We start from the raw sequence: 18,575 nt of genomic DNA, 5'->3' as shown, positions 1-18,575 counted from the left end.
CTCTGTACCAGCGTGCACATCCAACAAACAAAACTGGCATCTACTTTTACATTTAGGGTGAACCAGGGTTAAATGGTCTTAAAGGATTGAGGGGTGAGCCAGGTCAAAAGGGTGACAGAGGACCACTGGGTCTTCCAGTAAGTAGAAACATCTATTCAATTTCACCTCAATCCATATGCTTCTTTTCTTCTTTTTTTTTTAATGATTCCAGTGAATGGCGTTCATCATTATATATATATACAATTTGATAGCAAGAAGCTGAAGCAGAATCATATGAGCATATATATATATATATAGTTATAGTTATCGTTTATATCTTGTGTCTTCCACTCACATAGTCTTTTTTTTATTCATTTGCTGACACAATTAGCACCAGTGTAACATGTCAGTAATCTGTCTGCTTAATGTCCATGTTAATGGTGTCTGAGTCAATCACATGTAATATGTCTGGGTTACGTGTTCTGTAAATGTGATTCTATAATGTAATCTCACACAATAACCATGTGTATTCTCTGTTTGCTTTGTCTGTATGATTTCTAGAAATTGTTTATTTTTAGATATACTTTTGGGTGAACTTTTGTATTAGAATGGCAGAATTCTTGTTGCCATCGGCCCCTATCAACAACAGTCGTCCTATGCCCCGGGCACAATCAATCTGATACTTTAACTGTCTTGATTGAAGTATCTATATCAGGCAGTTTTCTCATGTCAAACATTTTGTTCCATGCTTTTCACATTTTTATCTTTTTGTTTGGTTATATAATAATTGTATATTTAAAAAAATCTGGTATTTTTATGAAATGCCAGTAAGCACAATCTCAAAGGTCTCCAGCAGGTGGCAGGATAGCTTAGGTTTATATGACATTCTCCATGACAAATGAAAACATTAACCAGGAAAATAAAGTTTAAGTCTACTTTTTGGTTGTTTAACCCTAGTAAACATTATGTAGCCTAAGAATTATGTTTTTTTGAGCTGGCCACATCAGATCATTCTCTGGCATCTATATCCCTGTATAATACCGTTTATATAAAATATAGTACCAGTTACGGGACTCTTACATTGATAAGAGACAAATCCAACACCTGGATTCCTATGACGGAAACCCCAGTTTACTACTTTAGAGAAGGGTTGTAGTGTATTATTTTTAGTAGTATACGTGTTAAAGATTAAATAAGTTTAAAAAAAGGAAAGGCACTTTGGCCCAAATCAGTTCTAATACAATTTAATACTGTTCTTTCAGTGTACACAAAAATTCATGCCTTAAAATGTTTGAGGGGCAAACTGTATCAATAAAGTGCCTATATTAATTTTAATCTGTTACTTCTATGTGTAAAATCAGTTTTTCTTGGCATGAAGGCCATATTTTAGGTGTCCTTTAATCTTGCCGCTAATACAACAGGGATCTGGTACATTTTCTAGGACGTTAAAACAATAAATGGACATCGCCCAGCCATTCCATAGTCTGTGTGGCCACTTGTATTGTGTTGTTCTTACTCCATGTACTCATTACCCACTAATCTCACGTTCTTGTCACCTATGTTATACCCATCGTCTGTACCTCCACCTAATCATACAGGGAGCATCTGGCTTAGACGGAAAGCCAGGACCCAGGGTGAGTGTTTTGTGTATTTTTCACCTGCTCAGCATTATACCACATTGAAAAATGACCAAAGATGAGATGAAAAGTAGGACAATTGTAATAGTTCAATATGTAGCTGATAGTGGAGGAAAGTGGCCTGTAGTCATTTTACTGGGTCAGTACTACTGCTGTTTCTGTAACTACCATTCAGCTCTATGGGACTTACAGAAACAGTGTAGCTCAGCAATACGCTGTCTCCGTAATTCATGGTCGGAAATCATACGATTCAGCCACAACACAGAGAGGTAGAACGGTGTTTAGGGGGCTCCGTTCTAGAGATAGATGCGGGTCCTAGAGGTGGGACCCGCATTTATTTGACATTTATGACATATCCTGTGTATATGTCATAAATGTCTCTCACCGGAAAACCCCTTTAATGTCAAAGGTAAAACAAATCTCTTAAAAATAATTCTTAAATACATGACTTTCCACTTCTACCCCTTTTACAATGCTGCACCTAAATAATGGTCTATGATGCCATTAGAACACAGTTGAGGTTTTTGGGCATTTAAAAAAAAAAGGTATGTTTGGCACAAATGAAACACCACACACAACTAAAAACACACCATCTCCACCGTAAAGAATGATGAATGCGGCAGGGCCTGGAAGGTATGTGAAATAAGAGGGTAAAAGCAATGCAACAGAATAGGGGAAATCCTAGAGGAAACTTGCTGCAGTCTGAAAGAGAACTGCACTGATTCAATGTTGTCACAAAATTTAAAATTAAAAAATCAATACATTTTATAGGCATCATATATCAAAATAATATGATGAACACATTCACCACTTTCTGTGTACTAAAATAAATATAAAAAAATTCTTAATAGCAACAAGTAAACATTTTTTAGCCATTGTCATAATGGTCACATGTTCAGAGCAGGAAAACCACTAGGATTTGGAAAGCTATCGTTTATTAAAATCATTCAGCGTTTGGAAGTGGTGGATATCAGTATACGTCCCTGGCACCTTACAAAAACACAACCATCTTTATCCACTAAACCTATAAGAAGCCCATATGTAAGAGCTAAGATATCTAATATACTGTACTTGGACGCTAGTAGCCGGCCTCTGTATTGGTCAGGGAGGACACATGCTCTGAATCTGCCATATACTCACGTCTATTATTCTAATGATTGAATATGTAACAATCTCCATCTAGAAGAGTAAACTCCTTGGAATGGCCTCAGTCTCCTACTTATCTTTTATCGTTCAACTCTTCAAGCATGATCTCCTCCTGTACAGGCATGCGTCTTTCTCTTCATTGACTGTGAATGACAAGCTCCAGTCAATCTATGGTCTTTGCAGCATTTTTTTCTGAATACACTGAAATTCTACTTTACCAGAAACTGATGGTCCTGGAAGAACACAATAAATGTATGTTCTGTAAACATGATTATTTACTTATGTCTGTTCCTGTTTGTGCCTTGTCTTGTTTCATGTATTCTGGATTGGGACTTTAACATACTGTACGCCATTCTATATGTCACCTCTGCATGATGCCTTCTAACAAGATTCCTTTCTCAATCAGTCTTTCCATTTCCTGTGTTGCTGCTGAACTCAGAGGGGAACCAATCCACCACACCAGTATCCGTGCTCCAATCCACAAATTAATGCACTGTTCTGATTCTTTTTGTAGGGTACAGATGGGCCAGTTGGTCCACCAGGTCCGGCAGGTCCAAAAGGCGACAGGGTATGTACTCCAAGTCTATTATACAATGTTGTCTTAGGGTATGTGCACACACACTAATTACGTCCGTAATTGACGGACGTATTTCGGCCGCATGTAGTGGACCGAACTCAGTGCAGGGAGCCGGGCTCCTAGCATCATACATATGTACGATGCTAGGAGTCCCTGCCTCTCCGTGGAACTACTGTCCCGTACTGAAAACATGATTACAGTACCGGACAGTTGTCCTGCAGAGAGGCAGGGACTCCTAGCATCGTATATAACTATGATGCTAGGAGCCCGGCTCCCTGCAGTGTGTTCGGTCCGGTACTTGCGGCCGAAATACGTCCGTAAATTACGGACGTAATTAGTGTGTGTGCACATACCCTAACAATTGTCTCAAGTACATTGATAAATGGTTTGTACATTGTAAATATATCATTTGGTACGAAGTGATATGTATATAGTAATATCAGGAGCTCTATAAATTATCATTTATATGTGGAGACTAGAGATTTTTAAAACTCGCCGTCCTTTTTTATGCTGGTATATCGCACTGATATATAAAGATCAAACCCCACATGTCTGCTTCATATTGAAACTGATGTAGTTCCTTCTCTGAATGCTTTGAATGTATAAACGCCCAAGTTTATATTGGCAAAGTACAACTTTTGTCATATATCTGACTAAAAACGAATTTAAAAGACAAAAATAGCTAAATAAAGGTAAGTGTATATGAACATGTGTTATGAAGGCCAGAGTTGTCAACAACCTCTTCAGTTATTTCTAAACAATTGAACCAAAAATCACAGATGGTGACATGTCACGTCTCTTTACATAGACCTTGACTCCCATGTCATGCCTCTAAACACTTACAACATAATGCCCTTTATTCACGAAGACCCCATAATAAATACAGACCTCTTCATCTGACCCCCCAAAAAAATTCAGACCGCTCCTTCAGACCCCCCCCAAAATTATTTTAGACACCACACTTTAGACACCAAAGACAATTTAGACCCCAAAATGTATATTCAGAACTCAGATTTCAGAACCCAAAATTCATACAGACTGCTTCATCAGACCCCAAAGAGAATTCAGATCCCTTAGTGACCACCAATACGCTTTTTCACGGCAGTCACTAAGGGGCCACAGTCTAGGCCGTCGCCTTTTCACAGCAGCCCAGACTAAGTCCTGCACGGATGTCCCGTGCAGGCTGGAGCGGGTGCTCAGCTGTCTGATGACAGCCGAGCTCCTGCTCCAATGATAGCGATCAAGGTTTACTTTGATCGTGGCTGTTAAACCCCTTAAATGCTGCAGTCAATAGCGACCGTGGTATTTAAGACGTTTACAGAGGGGGGCTCCCTCTGTCACCCATTGGATTGCATTTGCGGGCCTCTGATAGGGTGACATGGCAGCCGGGGGCCTAACAAAGGCCAAAAGGCCAGCCCTAGCTTTATGCATATTAGGCCGTGCCAGAAGCATGTCCTAATAGATTGCCTGTCAGGTTTACACTGACAGGCAGTAATGCTTTGGTATACTAAGTATACCAAAGCATTATATAAGCCATCAAAGATCGCAAAGTGAAGTCCCCTAGTGAGACTGAAAAAAAAAGTAACTAATGTTAAATAAAAATTATAATAAGGATTACAGTACAAGAATAAGTATTTTTATTTAGTGAAAGTGTAAAAAAAGAAATAAAAGTACACATATATGGTATCCCCGTGACCGTAATGACCCAAACAAAAAAGTTAACATGTAGTTTAAACCACAAGGTGAACGCCGCTAAAAAACAAAACGCAAAAAACTATTACTGAATTGCTATTTTTTTTCCATTGCCCCCCAAAAAAGTAATATTAAAAGTTAATCAATAAGTCCCATGTACCCTAAAAAAGTACCAATGAAAACTACGTCTCGTTCCGCAAAAAACAAGCCTACATATAACTAAATTGACGGAGAAATAAAAAAGTTACGGCTCTTGGAATGCGACGATGCAAAAACAAATAATTTTAGTTTAAAAGTGTTTTTATTATGCAAAAGTAGTGAAACATAAAAAACCTCTACGTATGTGGTATCCGCGTAATCGTACCGACCCATAGAATAAAGGTAACATTTTATTTACGCCGCACGGTGAATGCCGTAAATTTAAAACGTGTAGGACAATGGCGGAATTGCTGGGTTTTTTTTCTATCCACCCCAAAAAAAAATGTTAATAAAAGTTAATCAAAAAAATATGTACCCCAAAATAGTGCTATTAAATAATAAAACTAATCCCACACAAAAAAGTCCTCATACAGCTATGTCGAATAAAAAAGTTATATCTCTTTAAATGCGATGATGGAAAAACAAAAAAAATTGATTGGTCATTAAGGCCCTAAAATAGGCTGGTCACTAAGGGGTTAATCAGACCCCAAAATTTATTTAGACATCATACCCAAAAATGTATTCAGACTTAGACTTCAGATGTCAGAACCCAAAATCAGTTCGATCCTAGACAATAGCCCCCTGGATACAGGACGGACCTGCAAATAAACCCAACCTTCTCAGATTCTCTGGATGTTTGCACTGCGCATTTGTTGGATTGGCGCGTGCGCAGTGAAAACTTAAAAGAGAATGGCACACAGTTTTTTCTTCTACATGACACTACAGACGTGAAAAATACAGTCTTTAAATTTATAGATGGTTGGCAACCCTAAGGCCTTATTCACACGAGCGTATTTCACGTCCGTGTTACACACATTAAAACAACGGACGTCACACGGACCTAATGCAATTCAATGGGGACATTCAGTGTTTTTCACGCAGCGTGTGTCCGCTGTGTGAAACTCACTACATGTCCTACTCTTGTGCATTGTTTGCGCATCACGCACCCACACGGACGTCATCCACATGATTTACGCAACAGTTGCTAAAGAAATGGTGAGGAATAAAAAACACCTTCAGTTTATTTTGCTGACGTAAAAAACGCGTGACATACTGATGACATACTGACATGTTCGTGTGACTAAGGCCTAATGAAGGCACGAGTTACAAATATCATCGGTGTGAAATAAGTTATGACCATTCCATCCACAGCGGCTTTCCTAAACGTACAAATAGTTCTACAATTGAATATCATACAGTATCTTACATTTGGGAGCAATATTGTAAATGTTTGTTTTCCAGGGAGAAAAAGGTATTGTCGGTGATCCAGGGCCTAGAGGACCATATGGTTTACCTGTGAGTCACAAACCTTTTAACACAAATATTCAGTGGTAATTTTGTCAATATTTAAAGAGGCTCTGTCACCAGATTTTGCAACCCCTATCTGCTATTGCAGCAGATCGGCGCTGCAATGTAGATTACAGTAACGTTTTTATTTTTAAAAAACGAGCATTTTTGGCCAAGTTATGACCATTTTTGTAGTTATGCAAATGAGGCTTGCAAAAGTCCAAGTGGGCGTGTTTAAAAGTAAAAGTCCAAGTGGGCGTGTATTATGTGCGTACATCGGGGCGTTTTTAATACTTTTACTAGCTGGGCGTTCTGACAAGAAGTATCATCCACTTCTCTTCAGAACGAATTTGTAGAAACGATTTGCCAGGTTCAAGATTCGCAAGTTAGAAAATTTTACTTGAAATAAAAAAAAATTGCTCATGAAGTTACATGTATTTAAATGTATACTGCACAAGCAAGAATCATCTACTAGTATATTTTCACACTGGAAATTCTTTGTACACATGTGGGACTGGGATACAATATATGTACTGTATCTTTTTGTTAAACAGCGATATGTATGTGAATTTAGAATATAGAAGTACAGTAATTATATATTGCCGTCTGTATTCCTGTCAAAGAACACTGCAGTCATCCTGAAATAGCTGCATGAAGGGGACAATACTGGATTAAAGAGGAGATCGATTTTAGGTTTAGTGACACTGATACATGTAGTGCATTCATTTGCAGAGTTAACGTTTATTCTGTCATTAATCATAAATGTAACACTCTTTCCCACAGGGCAAAGATGGGGAGCCTGGTCTAGATGTAAGTCATATGGATGGAACGTGGGTCTGTGTATGCTTTATGTACATACCGGAAAACATTTCACTTTCATGTTTTTTTGTTTTTTTTTCCCTTTCTTTGTGTTTGTTTTTATTATTTTTAACAGATAAAATCAGTTAAAAAATACACAGCTATAGTATATTCTAAAATAACTTTAAACTTTATTTTTATACTTTGAGACACTGAATACAAAGTAGTCAATAGATCAGGCTTAGCTTGATAGCCTAGTGGACTTGCTGTACCAATATAAAATGAGGGGCAGCATATATATATAACAAAATAGAAGAGAAACAAAAGGGAATGTCACAAATCTAAAAAGAACAGTCCCATAAATCCTTAGTTAGGCTTCCACACTGTGCTGTGCATCATTTGCAGAAAATAGATCTCTAGCTCCGTAAAATGTATCCAGTGCAAACAGTCAGACAAGGCCATTTTGTATATTGTTTCAGGGTTTTCCTGGTCCTCGAGGAGAGAAAGGAGATCCAGGAGAAAGGGGAGAAAAGGTGACCAAAATGTGATGTGGATGTTAACATTGCAAGCGAGTCCTTGAGTTTTCTTGGCTTTATCATAGGTTCCATAAATCCAATCTTTTTCCTGTGTGCCAAACACCAGCGATAGCTTGGACTATGAGCATTGCACTTAGAACTTTTCCCTTACCCAAGCTGGGATGGTTACTTAGTCATTTCTGCTTATTGACAGAGCTACTGGGATAAGCAATTATTGCTATCAGTAAACTTCACAAAGAACAAATTGTTTTATTACGATATTCACAAATTGACTTTCCATGAAAAAAATAATCAACAACATACACCGTGACAGGCTGAGGGCAAAAAAGGCTTCTCCTTCTAAATCTGTATCCAGGCCCGCCCTGGCAACTGGATAATTCTAGCAATGGTCAGATGGGCTGGGGTGATAAAGGGTGTTATTTAGATATATAAAATGCAAGACGTGTCATTCAGTCCAGCTCTGTTTGTAATGATATAGTTAAGAGCTGCACATAGCTGAACGTTGGTTCTGGGAATATAATAGCACCAGTGTATGGTTACCAAGCTGGGTTTGTTTTTTTGTCCTACAATATGCGTATATATTTTTTTCTTTCTTTTTTTTAAATGATGAGGCATAAATGTTATCTTTTCATGATGAACGCATCTAGGTGAATAGGGCAATGAAGGCTCTACAGTAAATTATACATAGTTAATATGTATTCTTTTTTTTAGTAAAATATCATATTATCGTTAAAGGGGTTTTCTCATTACAGAAAGTGATATCGCTAGGTAATGCCCTCACTTTCTGATCAGTCAGGGTCTGACTGCCAGGTCCGCCACCGATCCTGAGAATGAAAGCACTGCAGTGCTGGGCAACAGGGCCGCAGCTCTGCTTCATTCTCAGGATACGTGGGGGTCTCGGCAGCAATATGCTATCACTTTCTGTGGTGAGAATACTCCTTGCTGGGTGGATTTTGGAAAACCCGTTTACTGTGCAGAATGTCAGGAAATAAAAAGCAGTGACCTACTGCTTCCCCTACTGCCACTCGTCTAGTTCATTTAGATGCCACATGACTATAGCAGTGAATTATGGCACTACCCTGCTGACATCACTACCAAGAGGACTGGCAGCAGGGCAAGCAGCAGACAATGGTGGTGGAAACAGTTATTTTTAAGATTGTGAGTATATTTAAAATATTTTTATCTCCTGCACAGCACAGGAAATGCATTCGGACCTCGGAAAACCCCCTTTTAAAACCTATACCATATCGTAGATACAATTAATATTTTTATTACCTGTAATGAAATATGAAGGGTCCTGCCACAGTAAGGCAGATGTCCGTACTCTCACTACTATCTAATCAGATTGAGTACTCCATGCCCAATAAATCTTCTATCACTAGAAAAATCAGACATTGATTACAATTACAAGACAATATAAAACAACTATACTTTAATTTAATTAAATCGTCTCTGTCAAACAGTACTCGGCAATAAAAGATGAGAGCAGAAAAGAAATAAGAATACTTGGAGGCAACTTTTTTTTATTTGCTGATGTAATCATTCCAGGACTAACATTAATAAGCGGGCATTGTACTGGCATTACTCTATTGTACACCTTTGGCAGATAAATGTATTATTGACCTTCCATTTGTATAAATACTGTCTTTAGGTGTTGTAACCAAGACACTTTGTGATATAACAGCTGAAATCAGAGGGTTTTAGGCCCAAAAACACTCTGAATAAAGGTGGTCAGGAGAAAATATATATTTCTAACTGTCCCATCAACAGCAAATAGTTTCTTAATTTTCTTTTAAATGAAGGGGGGGGGGGGGCATGCACAGCTTGTTATACGAATCTTCTAAATATATCAAGCTCCTAAATTAAATCTCATACCAGAAAATGTAATGTAGTTATGCCAGGTCTGTCTAGCGAAATTCCACTCAGAGAAGAAATGATTGAATGATGACTGCTTCATACATCTCATCACAGCAGGGCAGTCCTCATCCATGAGTCCCAATATATTTACTTGTATATGTTGTTGTCTACTGACTGCAAAAACAGAAATAATCATTGACACTGCTGCATGCTAGAAAGGGAACCTGTCACTGCTCTGAGAGCAGCATAAAGCTTTAACAGAAACACTGATTTCAGCGGTCTGTCACTCTTGGCTGATAGTTTAGGGATTTAGAATAACTCACATTTTGAAAATTGCAACGCAATGCGAGTGCTGGGATTAAGGAGTACAGCGTAATCATGAGCTGCTGCTCCCGCGCTTAGCCGGTAATGATTTACAGCTTTCTCCCTACGCACAGGTATAGGGCGAAAGCTGTCAAACATTGGCGGCTGGCTGGGCGGGGGGGAGCAGCATCTCATGAATATGCTGGACTTTTTCCTTCTAGCGCTCGCATCACGCTGCAATATTCAAAATGTTAGTTCTCCTAAATCACCAAACTATTACATATGAGTGACAGACCACTGACATCAGTGTGTCTGTCACTACTTTATGCTGCCTTAAGAGAGGGCAGCATAAATTCAGTGTCAGGTTCCCTTTAGAGGGGTTGTTTGGTAGGAAATCCGTTTTTAACAACCCCCCGATAATAGTTGGGCACACAGCAGCAGGACACCCTTTGATCAGCTTATTATCAGGGAAACCTTCTAACATAAAGGGATTGTCCAAAGGGGACAAAAATATATGTAGTTGTGTAGGTTTTTGATCACTGACTCTGGAAACTGACAGCAGTGAAGTTGGAGGCGTAGTAAGGCTTTTCTTCACCCGGGGCAAAGGTTTAGTTTGGCACCCCACACCAGAAACTCACTATCCCCCACCACAAATAAATGCAACATAATTTTTTTTGTACATCGTTGTATTTACCCTAAGCAACAATACAAAAAGTTTTTATATATTACACACTGTTCAGTGGTTTCCATTATAAACGTAAACCTGGATGTAGGTGTTACAGGTCTTTTTATATATATATATATATATATATATATATATATATATATTGCAAGCCAAACTGCTGCATAGACATCCGGGCTGGGTAAGAGGACTCATCAGAGAAATGCTGGAGGGCGGTTCTCTTGTACATGCACCAGGCCGAGCCGAATCAGCTGCTTTCTAAAACAGACAGAGGCTGATTTGTCCGTTTAATAAAGCAGCTGATGCTGTAGCTTCCAGGCATTTGTAAGTGTGCCAGTTGGGCAGCTGGTGCATCAGCTGAGCCTTTATAGCGACACAAATAAATACAGAGTCCAGACCAGAACCCCCTAAACTTATGCAGACCCCAGATCGGACACCATAAATACAGACCAAGACCAGACCTGCTAGACTAATAAAGACCCCAGACAAGAACTCCTAAATACAGAACCCAGACCAGGTCTCCTAAACTAATACAGACCCCAGACCAGACCCCCTAAAAAAAACCCAGACGAGACCCCCTAAAACAGACCCGATACCCCATAAATACAGACCAAAGATTAGACCACAGACACTTATATAGCAGCTCACACTCTCCTCCTGTGGTGTCTTGCTACTCTACACTCTGGCTTCAGAACCTGCACACATATGGTCATGTGATCTTATGTGTGCTGGTCCTCCAAAAGTAACAGGCCCTGCACACATATGGTCAAGTGATCTTATGTGTGCTGGTCCTTCTGCAGGTCGTGCACACATTTGCGCCAGAGGTTTTTGTGGCGATTTGCATCAAAAACTGCACAAAAAACCAAATGTGCAGAACCTTGGTGCCCCCCCTCCCCTCAATCTTAACTGAACTTGGGTACACCCTCCCCTAGCTACGCCTCTGAGTGAAGTAAATCATCCCTAGTGGCTTGGTAGCTACCAATCAGGCTCTGTTGACATTTAATTTTCATGTTCACATTTTTTTTTATGTTTGGTGTGTAAATCTCACGATTTATGCACGGAACGCAAAGCTTCAACGTATCCAACTTACAATTGCATATGTCGCCGGTTGGCTCCCATGTTAAAACAGTGTAGTGTAAAGCATGTTGGACTATGTTTAGTCAAACTTTAAAAACTTGACTACATGGTAAAAATCAGATGCTTATAATATTAACATCAGACTAAAAATAAAGTTCTAGTCATGTATGTGGGTGACTCAACAGTTTGGTTTTGACATGGCTAGAGCGAATGTTTAGAATGATGTCCTGAGTTCTGCATGCAGTTTGTTTGACCTCCCTGTGTGTGCTAAGGTTTACTCCAGGTATTCCAGTTTTCTCTCACACTCCAAAAACATACTGATAGTTCAAGCTGTTGTTGGCACACAGGAAAAGATATGGTCTGGTTTAATTTTTTAATAACATAGTATACTTCTAACAATACTACCTGATGTTACGACTTTTATTTTCTGTTAAATTATTTAATTTCTTTCATTTTGCTTTATTTTATCATAAGCCATCTTCATTTATCACTAAATGATCAAGAATGTTTTAATGTCTTGTTTTATGTTTCCTTTCCAGCGGTGCATTCCCTTCTCCTCCTTCACCCTATGTACTTTCCTATAACTTTACTTGCTTACTTTTTCCCTTAAAGCTTTCCTTTCCCTGAACCTAACTGGTTTATTTGGTGGATAACTTTGCACTGTCAACCCTGGATTTAACAGTTCTTATTACGCTGCCAAATCTGTGTCTAAAATGCACAGTGACCTCAAAAGTCTTTCCTTGACTGTTATCCATCGTTCTACTAATTTTGTGGCCTCACCCTCTTTTCCTTGGTAATGAATACCATTTTCTGCTTTTATCAGATTTCACAGCCTATTGATGGGTATGAAGGACATTTACTTTTGTCATCATAGGATTACCTTTTAACTTGCATTATTAGAAGCATTTCTAGAAGAATTAACTAAGTCAAAGTTGCATAAAGTGAGAATCTGAGTGTATATTTACTATATTTTCTTGATAAGAAAGTGTACCTAGTATGTCACGCACACCAAACTACCAGGTGGATGATGGCGTAATATAGTTATACTTTGAATATTAAAGAAGAAATCCAAATTTAAAAAAAGATGGGAAAAATAATTTGATACTAGCCAATGGAAAGGAGATTTGAAATCCACTGATGAAGTGGAGGAAATAGGAGAAAAAATGATAGAGGGTTGGAAGCAAATGAAGAAGGTGTAGAAGAGGAATTATGGAGACAGATGCATTGGAAGCAAATCTCCAGAGCATATAGAGCATTTAACATCCCGAATGTTAAGTTGTAATGCCCCAAATGTGGTTGGAAAAGGGTGGATCTGATATTGTCCTTCTGGAAGTGTCCCCAGGAAATAGAAAGTATTGGGAGTGGACGTGTTTATTCCATAATATTAAAATTGTTAAAGATAAATTCCTAAAACAGTTCATAAACTTGGCTTTATTGGTGGCAGAAAAAGTTATACTGTTAAAATGGTCCCGATGTTCCAAATATGACCCCCTTCCCTGCCATATTGAAATCGCAATATATTTAGAATGGAGAGCTTTGGCTGAAAGGGAAAGTAGGAGAGTGGGAATAAAATGGAGGGGAATGATTAATAAATTGTTCTCAGACGTGGAAACTAGAGAACTATATACCGTATGTATTGAAAGATATTGACATTTTTAGAAAAGATTGTGGGGGAAAGGACAGCAGACCCAGGGAATGGAAGGGAAGGGAGGGGAGGGGGGAAGTTGTGTTATAGATAAAGTATTGTAACTTTGTTAATTGTATACAACATGTTTGGGAGACCAAGAAATGGTTTATGAGTGTTATTTGAAAAAATTGAATAAAATGTATTCAAAATAAAAGAAGAAATCCAGCCAGAACTGAACTCATGGCATGTAACATGTCATAGTAACTTTAAAGGAAGACTAAACCTAGAAATGAATGATAAAAATAAACAGGATATAAACTTGTTCACACTGTTTGGGCTGGTTTGTGGTCTGATTAATTAATTTAAGGGTCTGAGTTCTGAATATATTTATGGGTCTGGTCTGAGCTGTGATTAACTCATCGGTCTGAATAATTTAGGGTTCTAGTCTGGGGTCTGAGTTTAATTAGGGGTCTGGTCTAAGGTCTTATTAATTTATGGGGTTCAGTCTGAGATCTGATTATTTGGGGGTATGGTCTGGGGTCTGAATTTATTTAGGGGTCTGGTCTGGAGTCTGATTAATATAGCGGTCTGGGTCTGAATTTTTTTAAGGGGTCTGGTCTGGAGTCTGAGAAATTTAGGGGTTTGGTCTGGGGTCTGAATTTATTTAGAGGTCTGGTCTGGGGTCTGAATTTATTTAGGGGTCTTGTCTGGGGTCTGACTATTTTATTTTGGTCTGGTTCGGGGTCTCAACTTATGGTTGTTTAGCGGTACTATTATATATAGTTATGTTACATTTTATTAGGTTAAATTTTAGGTGTGTGTGAATGTGGGGGGGGGTCGCTGCTGACCAGTTCCATTTTTGGCCGATATTTGGCGAAGGGGCATGGCTTAACAACAGGCCAGGGCTTAACGATCTATGTGTCCTACTACAGACAGGGCAGAAGCGGGAGGCTCCTTCAGCAGACAGTTGTCTTAGAGCCGGACAAAGGATTATGAGGAGTAGGGGTTAATAGGATCAAAGGAAAAGAGAAGATTAAGAGAAAATAAATTTTATGTTTCATTTTGGAAACTTATAGGAGTCCAGATTTTTTCAATATTAATATGACATGTGATAAGATTCATTCAGGGTACATTTTTCCTTTTAATATGTGGATCTAAAACAATGTACAGATGGCAAGATGTCCGTCTGATATACTGATCATGTGGTTGGTCAGCGTTTTTGTTGTCTATATATGCCTAGGATAAGGACAAATAAGGGCAATTTTGAGCACCAGTAGTCTGCTCTATCTACTTATGGGAAACTACATTGAAAAACACAACTCGTGATGCTGGCAGTTTATAGACTTATTTTTAAGTAAATTCTCTGAGACAAACATTTCTGTAGGGCATATGCCTTAACATGTTATTCATGTAAACATAATTATAATGCAGTATATTTTTCTTTGTGCTCACATAAAATACAGGCTCGTTGTATTTTCATTACAGCAAACATAACAGGCACAACATCTTGGTAAATGTTCCTTCAAACCCCTCATCTGCTGACATTTTTTTATACATTTTGTTTTTTTTTATAAACCATTGTATTCACAGGGGGAAAAGGGAAAGAAAGGCAAAAAAGGGCCTAAAGGGGAGAAAGGAGAACAGGGTGCCCCTGGATTAGATGCACCTTGCCCGTTGGTATGTCTCAGATATCCAGTAATCATGCGATGAAATCTAATGTGTCGGAAAGAGTAAACCTTAAAAAACCCACCAATGCAAAATTCTTTATTGAGTCGCTCTATAAGATGCCTAATTAATTTTTTGTGGTTTCACAAATTCCAACTTGTTGCATGTATGAAAGCATGCCTATGATTAGTGAAAGAACGAAAAAAATAAGGTAAAGTTGACAGTTTAATATTGCAAATAATGGTAACTTTAGAAAATATGGACACAGGTAAAATTTGAATTTCTTACTGTTGGAGATCATGGTGGTACGTGAATGTTTGCTCTTTCCTTTATTTTTCTCCCTTTGCTTTGGTTTACAACAGGCTTCATTTTAAAGGTTTTTCTTGATCAGTAACATTGCAAGTTAATTTTTACAAACAGGGTTTCCGTGGATTAAAGGGGGAAAAAGGGGAACCAGGTCAGCCTGGCCTGGATGGGCTGGATGCCCCTTGCCAATTGGTACAGTATTTCTCTTTCCTATCCTTCCCTGCATGTGAATCCTTGTCTAGTCACCGTGCAAAGACCACACTTGGGCTATTTGCATTGGAAAATATCTGCATGTATTTGCATGGATCAAGTTATTATCACTTGACTAATTGAGTATTTCCTATCCAACTGTTAACCCATGTAAGTGCTCACACTGTATGTCCTTCCATTGTATTTTTCCTCAGAATATTTTTCAAGCAATCATACATTGGCGGGTTCGCCTACACAGACACACATAACCCTGTAGTAAAATGTGGATAACCACTATAAAGAGCTTACCTTAGCAGCTTGTGACTGCCTACTGGACAGTCCTTTATCAGAAAACAAATAGGTAATCTATGTAGTGATGTAATAGCCTGCAGCCCAGTCCTTTCTCTACACACCCTTTATAATGGCTTAGACTCCCTGTGAAACTTACTTGACGTTCCCTGTAGTTTTCTTCACAGCTTCCTCTCCTAAACTCAGCATGAATCTAAAATCCTGCCCATACTAAAATGATACTAGAAATCCCTTTCCTTGTACCAATATGGCAAACATGGTTATTTTATTTCTAGAAGAAAAAAAAACAATAGTCACCAAGCTCAAAAAAAAGTTGTGTTTTAGAATCTGTTCACACTACTGTTAGCATCTCCATCATAACTTTCAGAGCTTCAGTAATGGCTAAAGCCATGACTCTAGTGTGAACGGAGACTAAAATATGCCTTGAAGGAAAAGAAACAGGGTCTGAAGACAATTGCATTCTCAGTTTTGCATTATACAGAAATTGTTATGCTGGGGAAAAATGAAGCATGCATATTGCATAAAACATCTGTTATTTTGTCTTTACAATATGTCATTTATATCTGGAGAATGCAGAATTCCGTTTCATATAGTATTTACAACAGTTATCTTAAAATGCATTTCACCTTAAAATAAAATAAAAATTCCCAGGAAATATAAGCCCCTAAAATGTCTTCTTGTGTAATCTTTTAATAGTCTGTTCAGCTATTTCTAAGGTATCCTGATCTCTACAGTAATGGAATTTTATAGGGGCTTAACTAGAAAAAGGGACAATAGCAAAGTTAGGGATGGGTCCTTCTCACATAGATGACAGTACACTGAAGTGCAGTTCTGCATTAAAGAGAACCTGTCACAAATGTAACATATAAAACAAGTTGGAGAGATTACCAGCCGCTGTAGCGTTGAGTGCAGCGCTGTTTTGTTTTTCTTTTTCCTGCTAGCAACCACAATCTTCTGCAATCGGCCCTGTTAGTTTCTTTCACCTGTATTAGTAGACTGTCAAGTGAGCAGTCCCCAGGGCACATTGTCTATGACTGAGATTGACACTGAACGCTGGGGACCGCCCAATTAAATGGACAATAATTTTTCAAGCAACTTATGCTAATCAAATAGTATACCTGACATAAAACAACTTTGTAATTTACTTACTGTTAAAATTTACTTGTTTTATATATGCAAATTCTGTGTGTTACTGCCTCTAAGTATCTCCCTTCCTGTAATGAGCTGTCCACCCCCTATTGTCTAGCACTGTCCATCCCTGGCTGAAGAGCATAATTGAAGCTACAGAAGGTGGGGGAGTGGGTGTTTCTCTTACAGACTGTTACACAATTCTATGGAGAGGAGGGGGTGGGGGTAGCAGGAGGAGGGAACAGAGAGAGTGTGAGTCAGCAAACAAACACGCTGCATTTAAGGCGGGATTCACACGACCGGGTCCCGCCCGAGTGCCGGCCGGTAAAATCGGCCATTTTGCCCGGCCGGTTTGCATAAAGTTTTGCATCCGTGCCGGGCCGGGCAGATCTGGACAGTGACATCAGCGGCAACTCCTGAAGGGGAATCCCCATGTGTTCGGGGATTCCGCTTCAGGAGTTTCCCCTGATGTCACTGCCCAGATATGGACAGAGACATCAAGCGCTCTGTCCAGGAGCGGAATCCCCGAAAACACGGGGATTCCGCTCCTTCAAGGAGCTAAATTGCTCTGCTATAGTGGCGTCGCTAGCAGCTGCTAGCGGCGCCATGGAAGGTGTCGCCGGGCCAGGGCGCTTTTAAAACAAGCAGGGGAAAGGAGCCAGCGCAACGCTCCCTTCCACCTGCTGTACACCCCTGCCCTGCCACACAGTGTACAGCGATGCCATTCGTCCGAATGGCATCAACTCCTCCTCCTCACATGCACTCTGCGCTGTGAGGAGGAGGAGATAGAGCGCAAGCGCCGGAAAACCCGGCCATCACACATCCCGGTGATGGCCGTGTATTACCCGGCCCCATAGACTTCTATGGGAGCCGGGCGGCCGGGTACCCGGCCGAAGATAGAGCATGTCCTATTTTTTGACGGCCGGATTACCCGGCCGTCAAAAAATCGGTCGTGTGAATAGCCCCATTAGGGGTCTATTATTCCTAATGCAGCTGGGTGCCGGCCGATTTATGAACGGCTGGCACCCGGCCGGGAAACCCTGTCGTGGGAATGAGGCCTAAGTCTTTGTACGTGGGAGGGGTAAGCAGGGGGAGGAAGTAGGAGCAGAGAGAAACACACAGACGTGATGGTAAGCTTTCTATGTCACCCCAGTGTTAGTTTCTCAGCTACTCCGCTCATTACTGCTGTGTAATCTCCTCCATGCTGCTGCAGCTTTTATATATGTGATCGATATTGATAAGAGAGCAGAACTCTCCTTTTCTCTGTGTGCTATGCATAGAAGACATAATAGTCGTTAGGCTCGGCCCACTATCTCAGAGACAACTGAGAATTAGGGCACGTTCAGACGTGGCGGAATTGGTGTGGAATTCTCCAGCGGCCGTCTTTTACATTTGTTTCTATACATTTTTTGGAAAGTTAGTTCAGACGTTGCGGAAAACTCCGCTGTGGACCGTAGGCTGCGGTGCAGAATTTTCAGTCTGCAGCATGCACTGTCTGTTGCGGAGAAGAAGCGAAATTTCACTGCGTATTTCAGCGTTTGCAGTGCAAAAACTGAAATCTGTGGCAAGTCCGCTGTGTTTT

At 39.6% G+C, this 18,575-nt stretch overlaps 1 protein-coding gene and 1 long non-coding RNA gene across 2 annotated transcripts in view; one reads left to right on the top strand and one right to left on the bottom strand.

Moving 5' to 3' along the window:
• Positions 1 to 18,575, top strand: part of COL25A1 (collagen type XXV alpha 1 chain) — a 411,800-nt gene that overhangs the window by 377,500 nt on the left and 15,725 nt on the right. Inside the window, exons 31-37 of the mRNA XM_075860518.1 lie at positions 57 to 137; positions 1,578 to 1,613; positions 3,277 to 3,330; positions 6,472 to 6,525; positions 7,300 to 7,326; positions 7,794 to 7,847; positions 14,987 to 15,073. Of these exons, the coding sequence (XP_075716633.1) occupies positions 57 to 137; positions 1,578 to 1,613; positions 3,277 to 3,330; positions 6,472 to 6,525; positions 7,300 to 7,326; positions 7,794 to 7,847; positions 14,987 to 15,073 (393 nt within the window). The remainder of the gene's footprint in view (positions 1 to 56; positions 138 to 1,577; positions 1,614 to 3,276; positions 3,331 to 6,471; positions 6,526 to 7,299; positions 7,327 to 7,793; positions 7,848 to 14,986; positions 15,074 to 18,575) is intronic.
• LOC142756254 (uncharacterized) lies at positions 7,531 to 10,107 on the bottom strand. Its single transcript, XR_012883026.1, has 4 exons — positions 10,031 to 10,107; positions 9,726 to 9,881; positions 9,126 to 9,228; positions 7,531 to 8,048 (listed from the first exon to the last, which is right to left on the bottom strand). It is a non-coding gene; the product is annotated as an uncharacterized LOC142756254 (long non-coding RNA).

The sequence above is a fragment of the Rhinoderma darwinii genome, chromosome 1 (assembly GCF_050947455.1).
Source record: "Rhinoderma darwinii isolate aRhiDar2 chromosome 1, aRhiDar2.hap1, whole genome shotgun sequence".
In the NCBI taxonomy this organism is placed as follows: Eukaryota; Metazoa; Chordata; class Amphibia; order Anura; family Rhinodermatidae; genus Rhinoderma; species Rhinoderma darwinii.
This window is presented reverse-complemented; position numbering and strand designations above follow the sequence as displayed.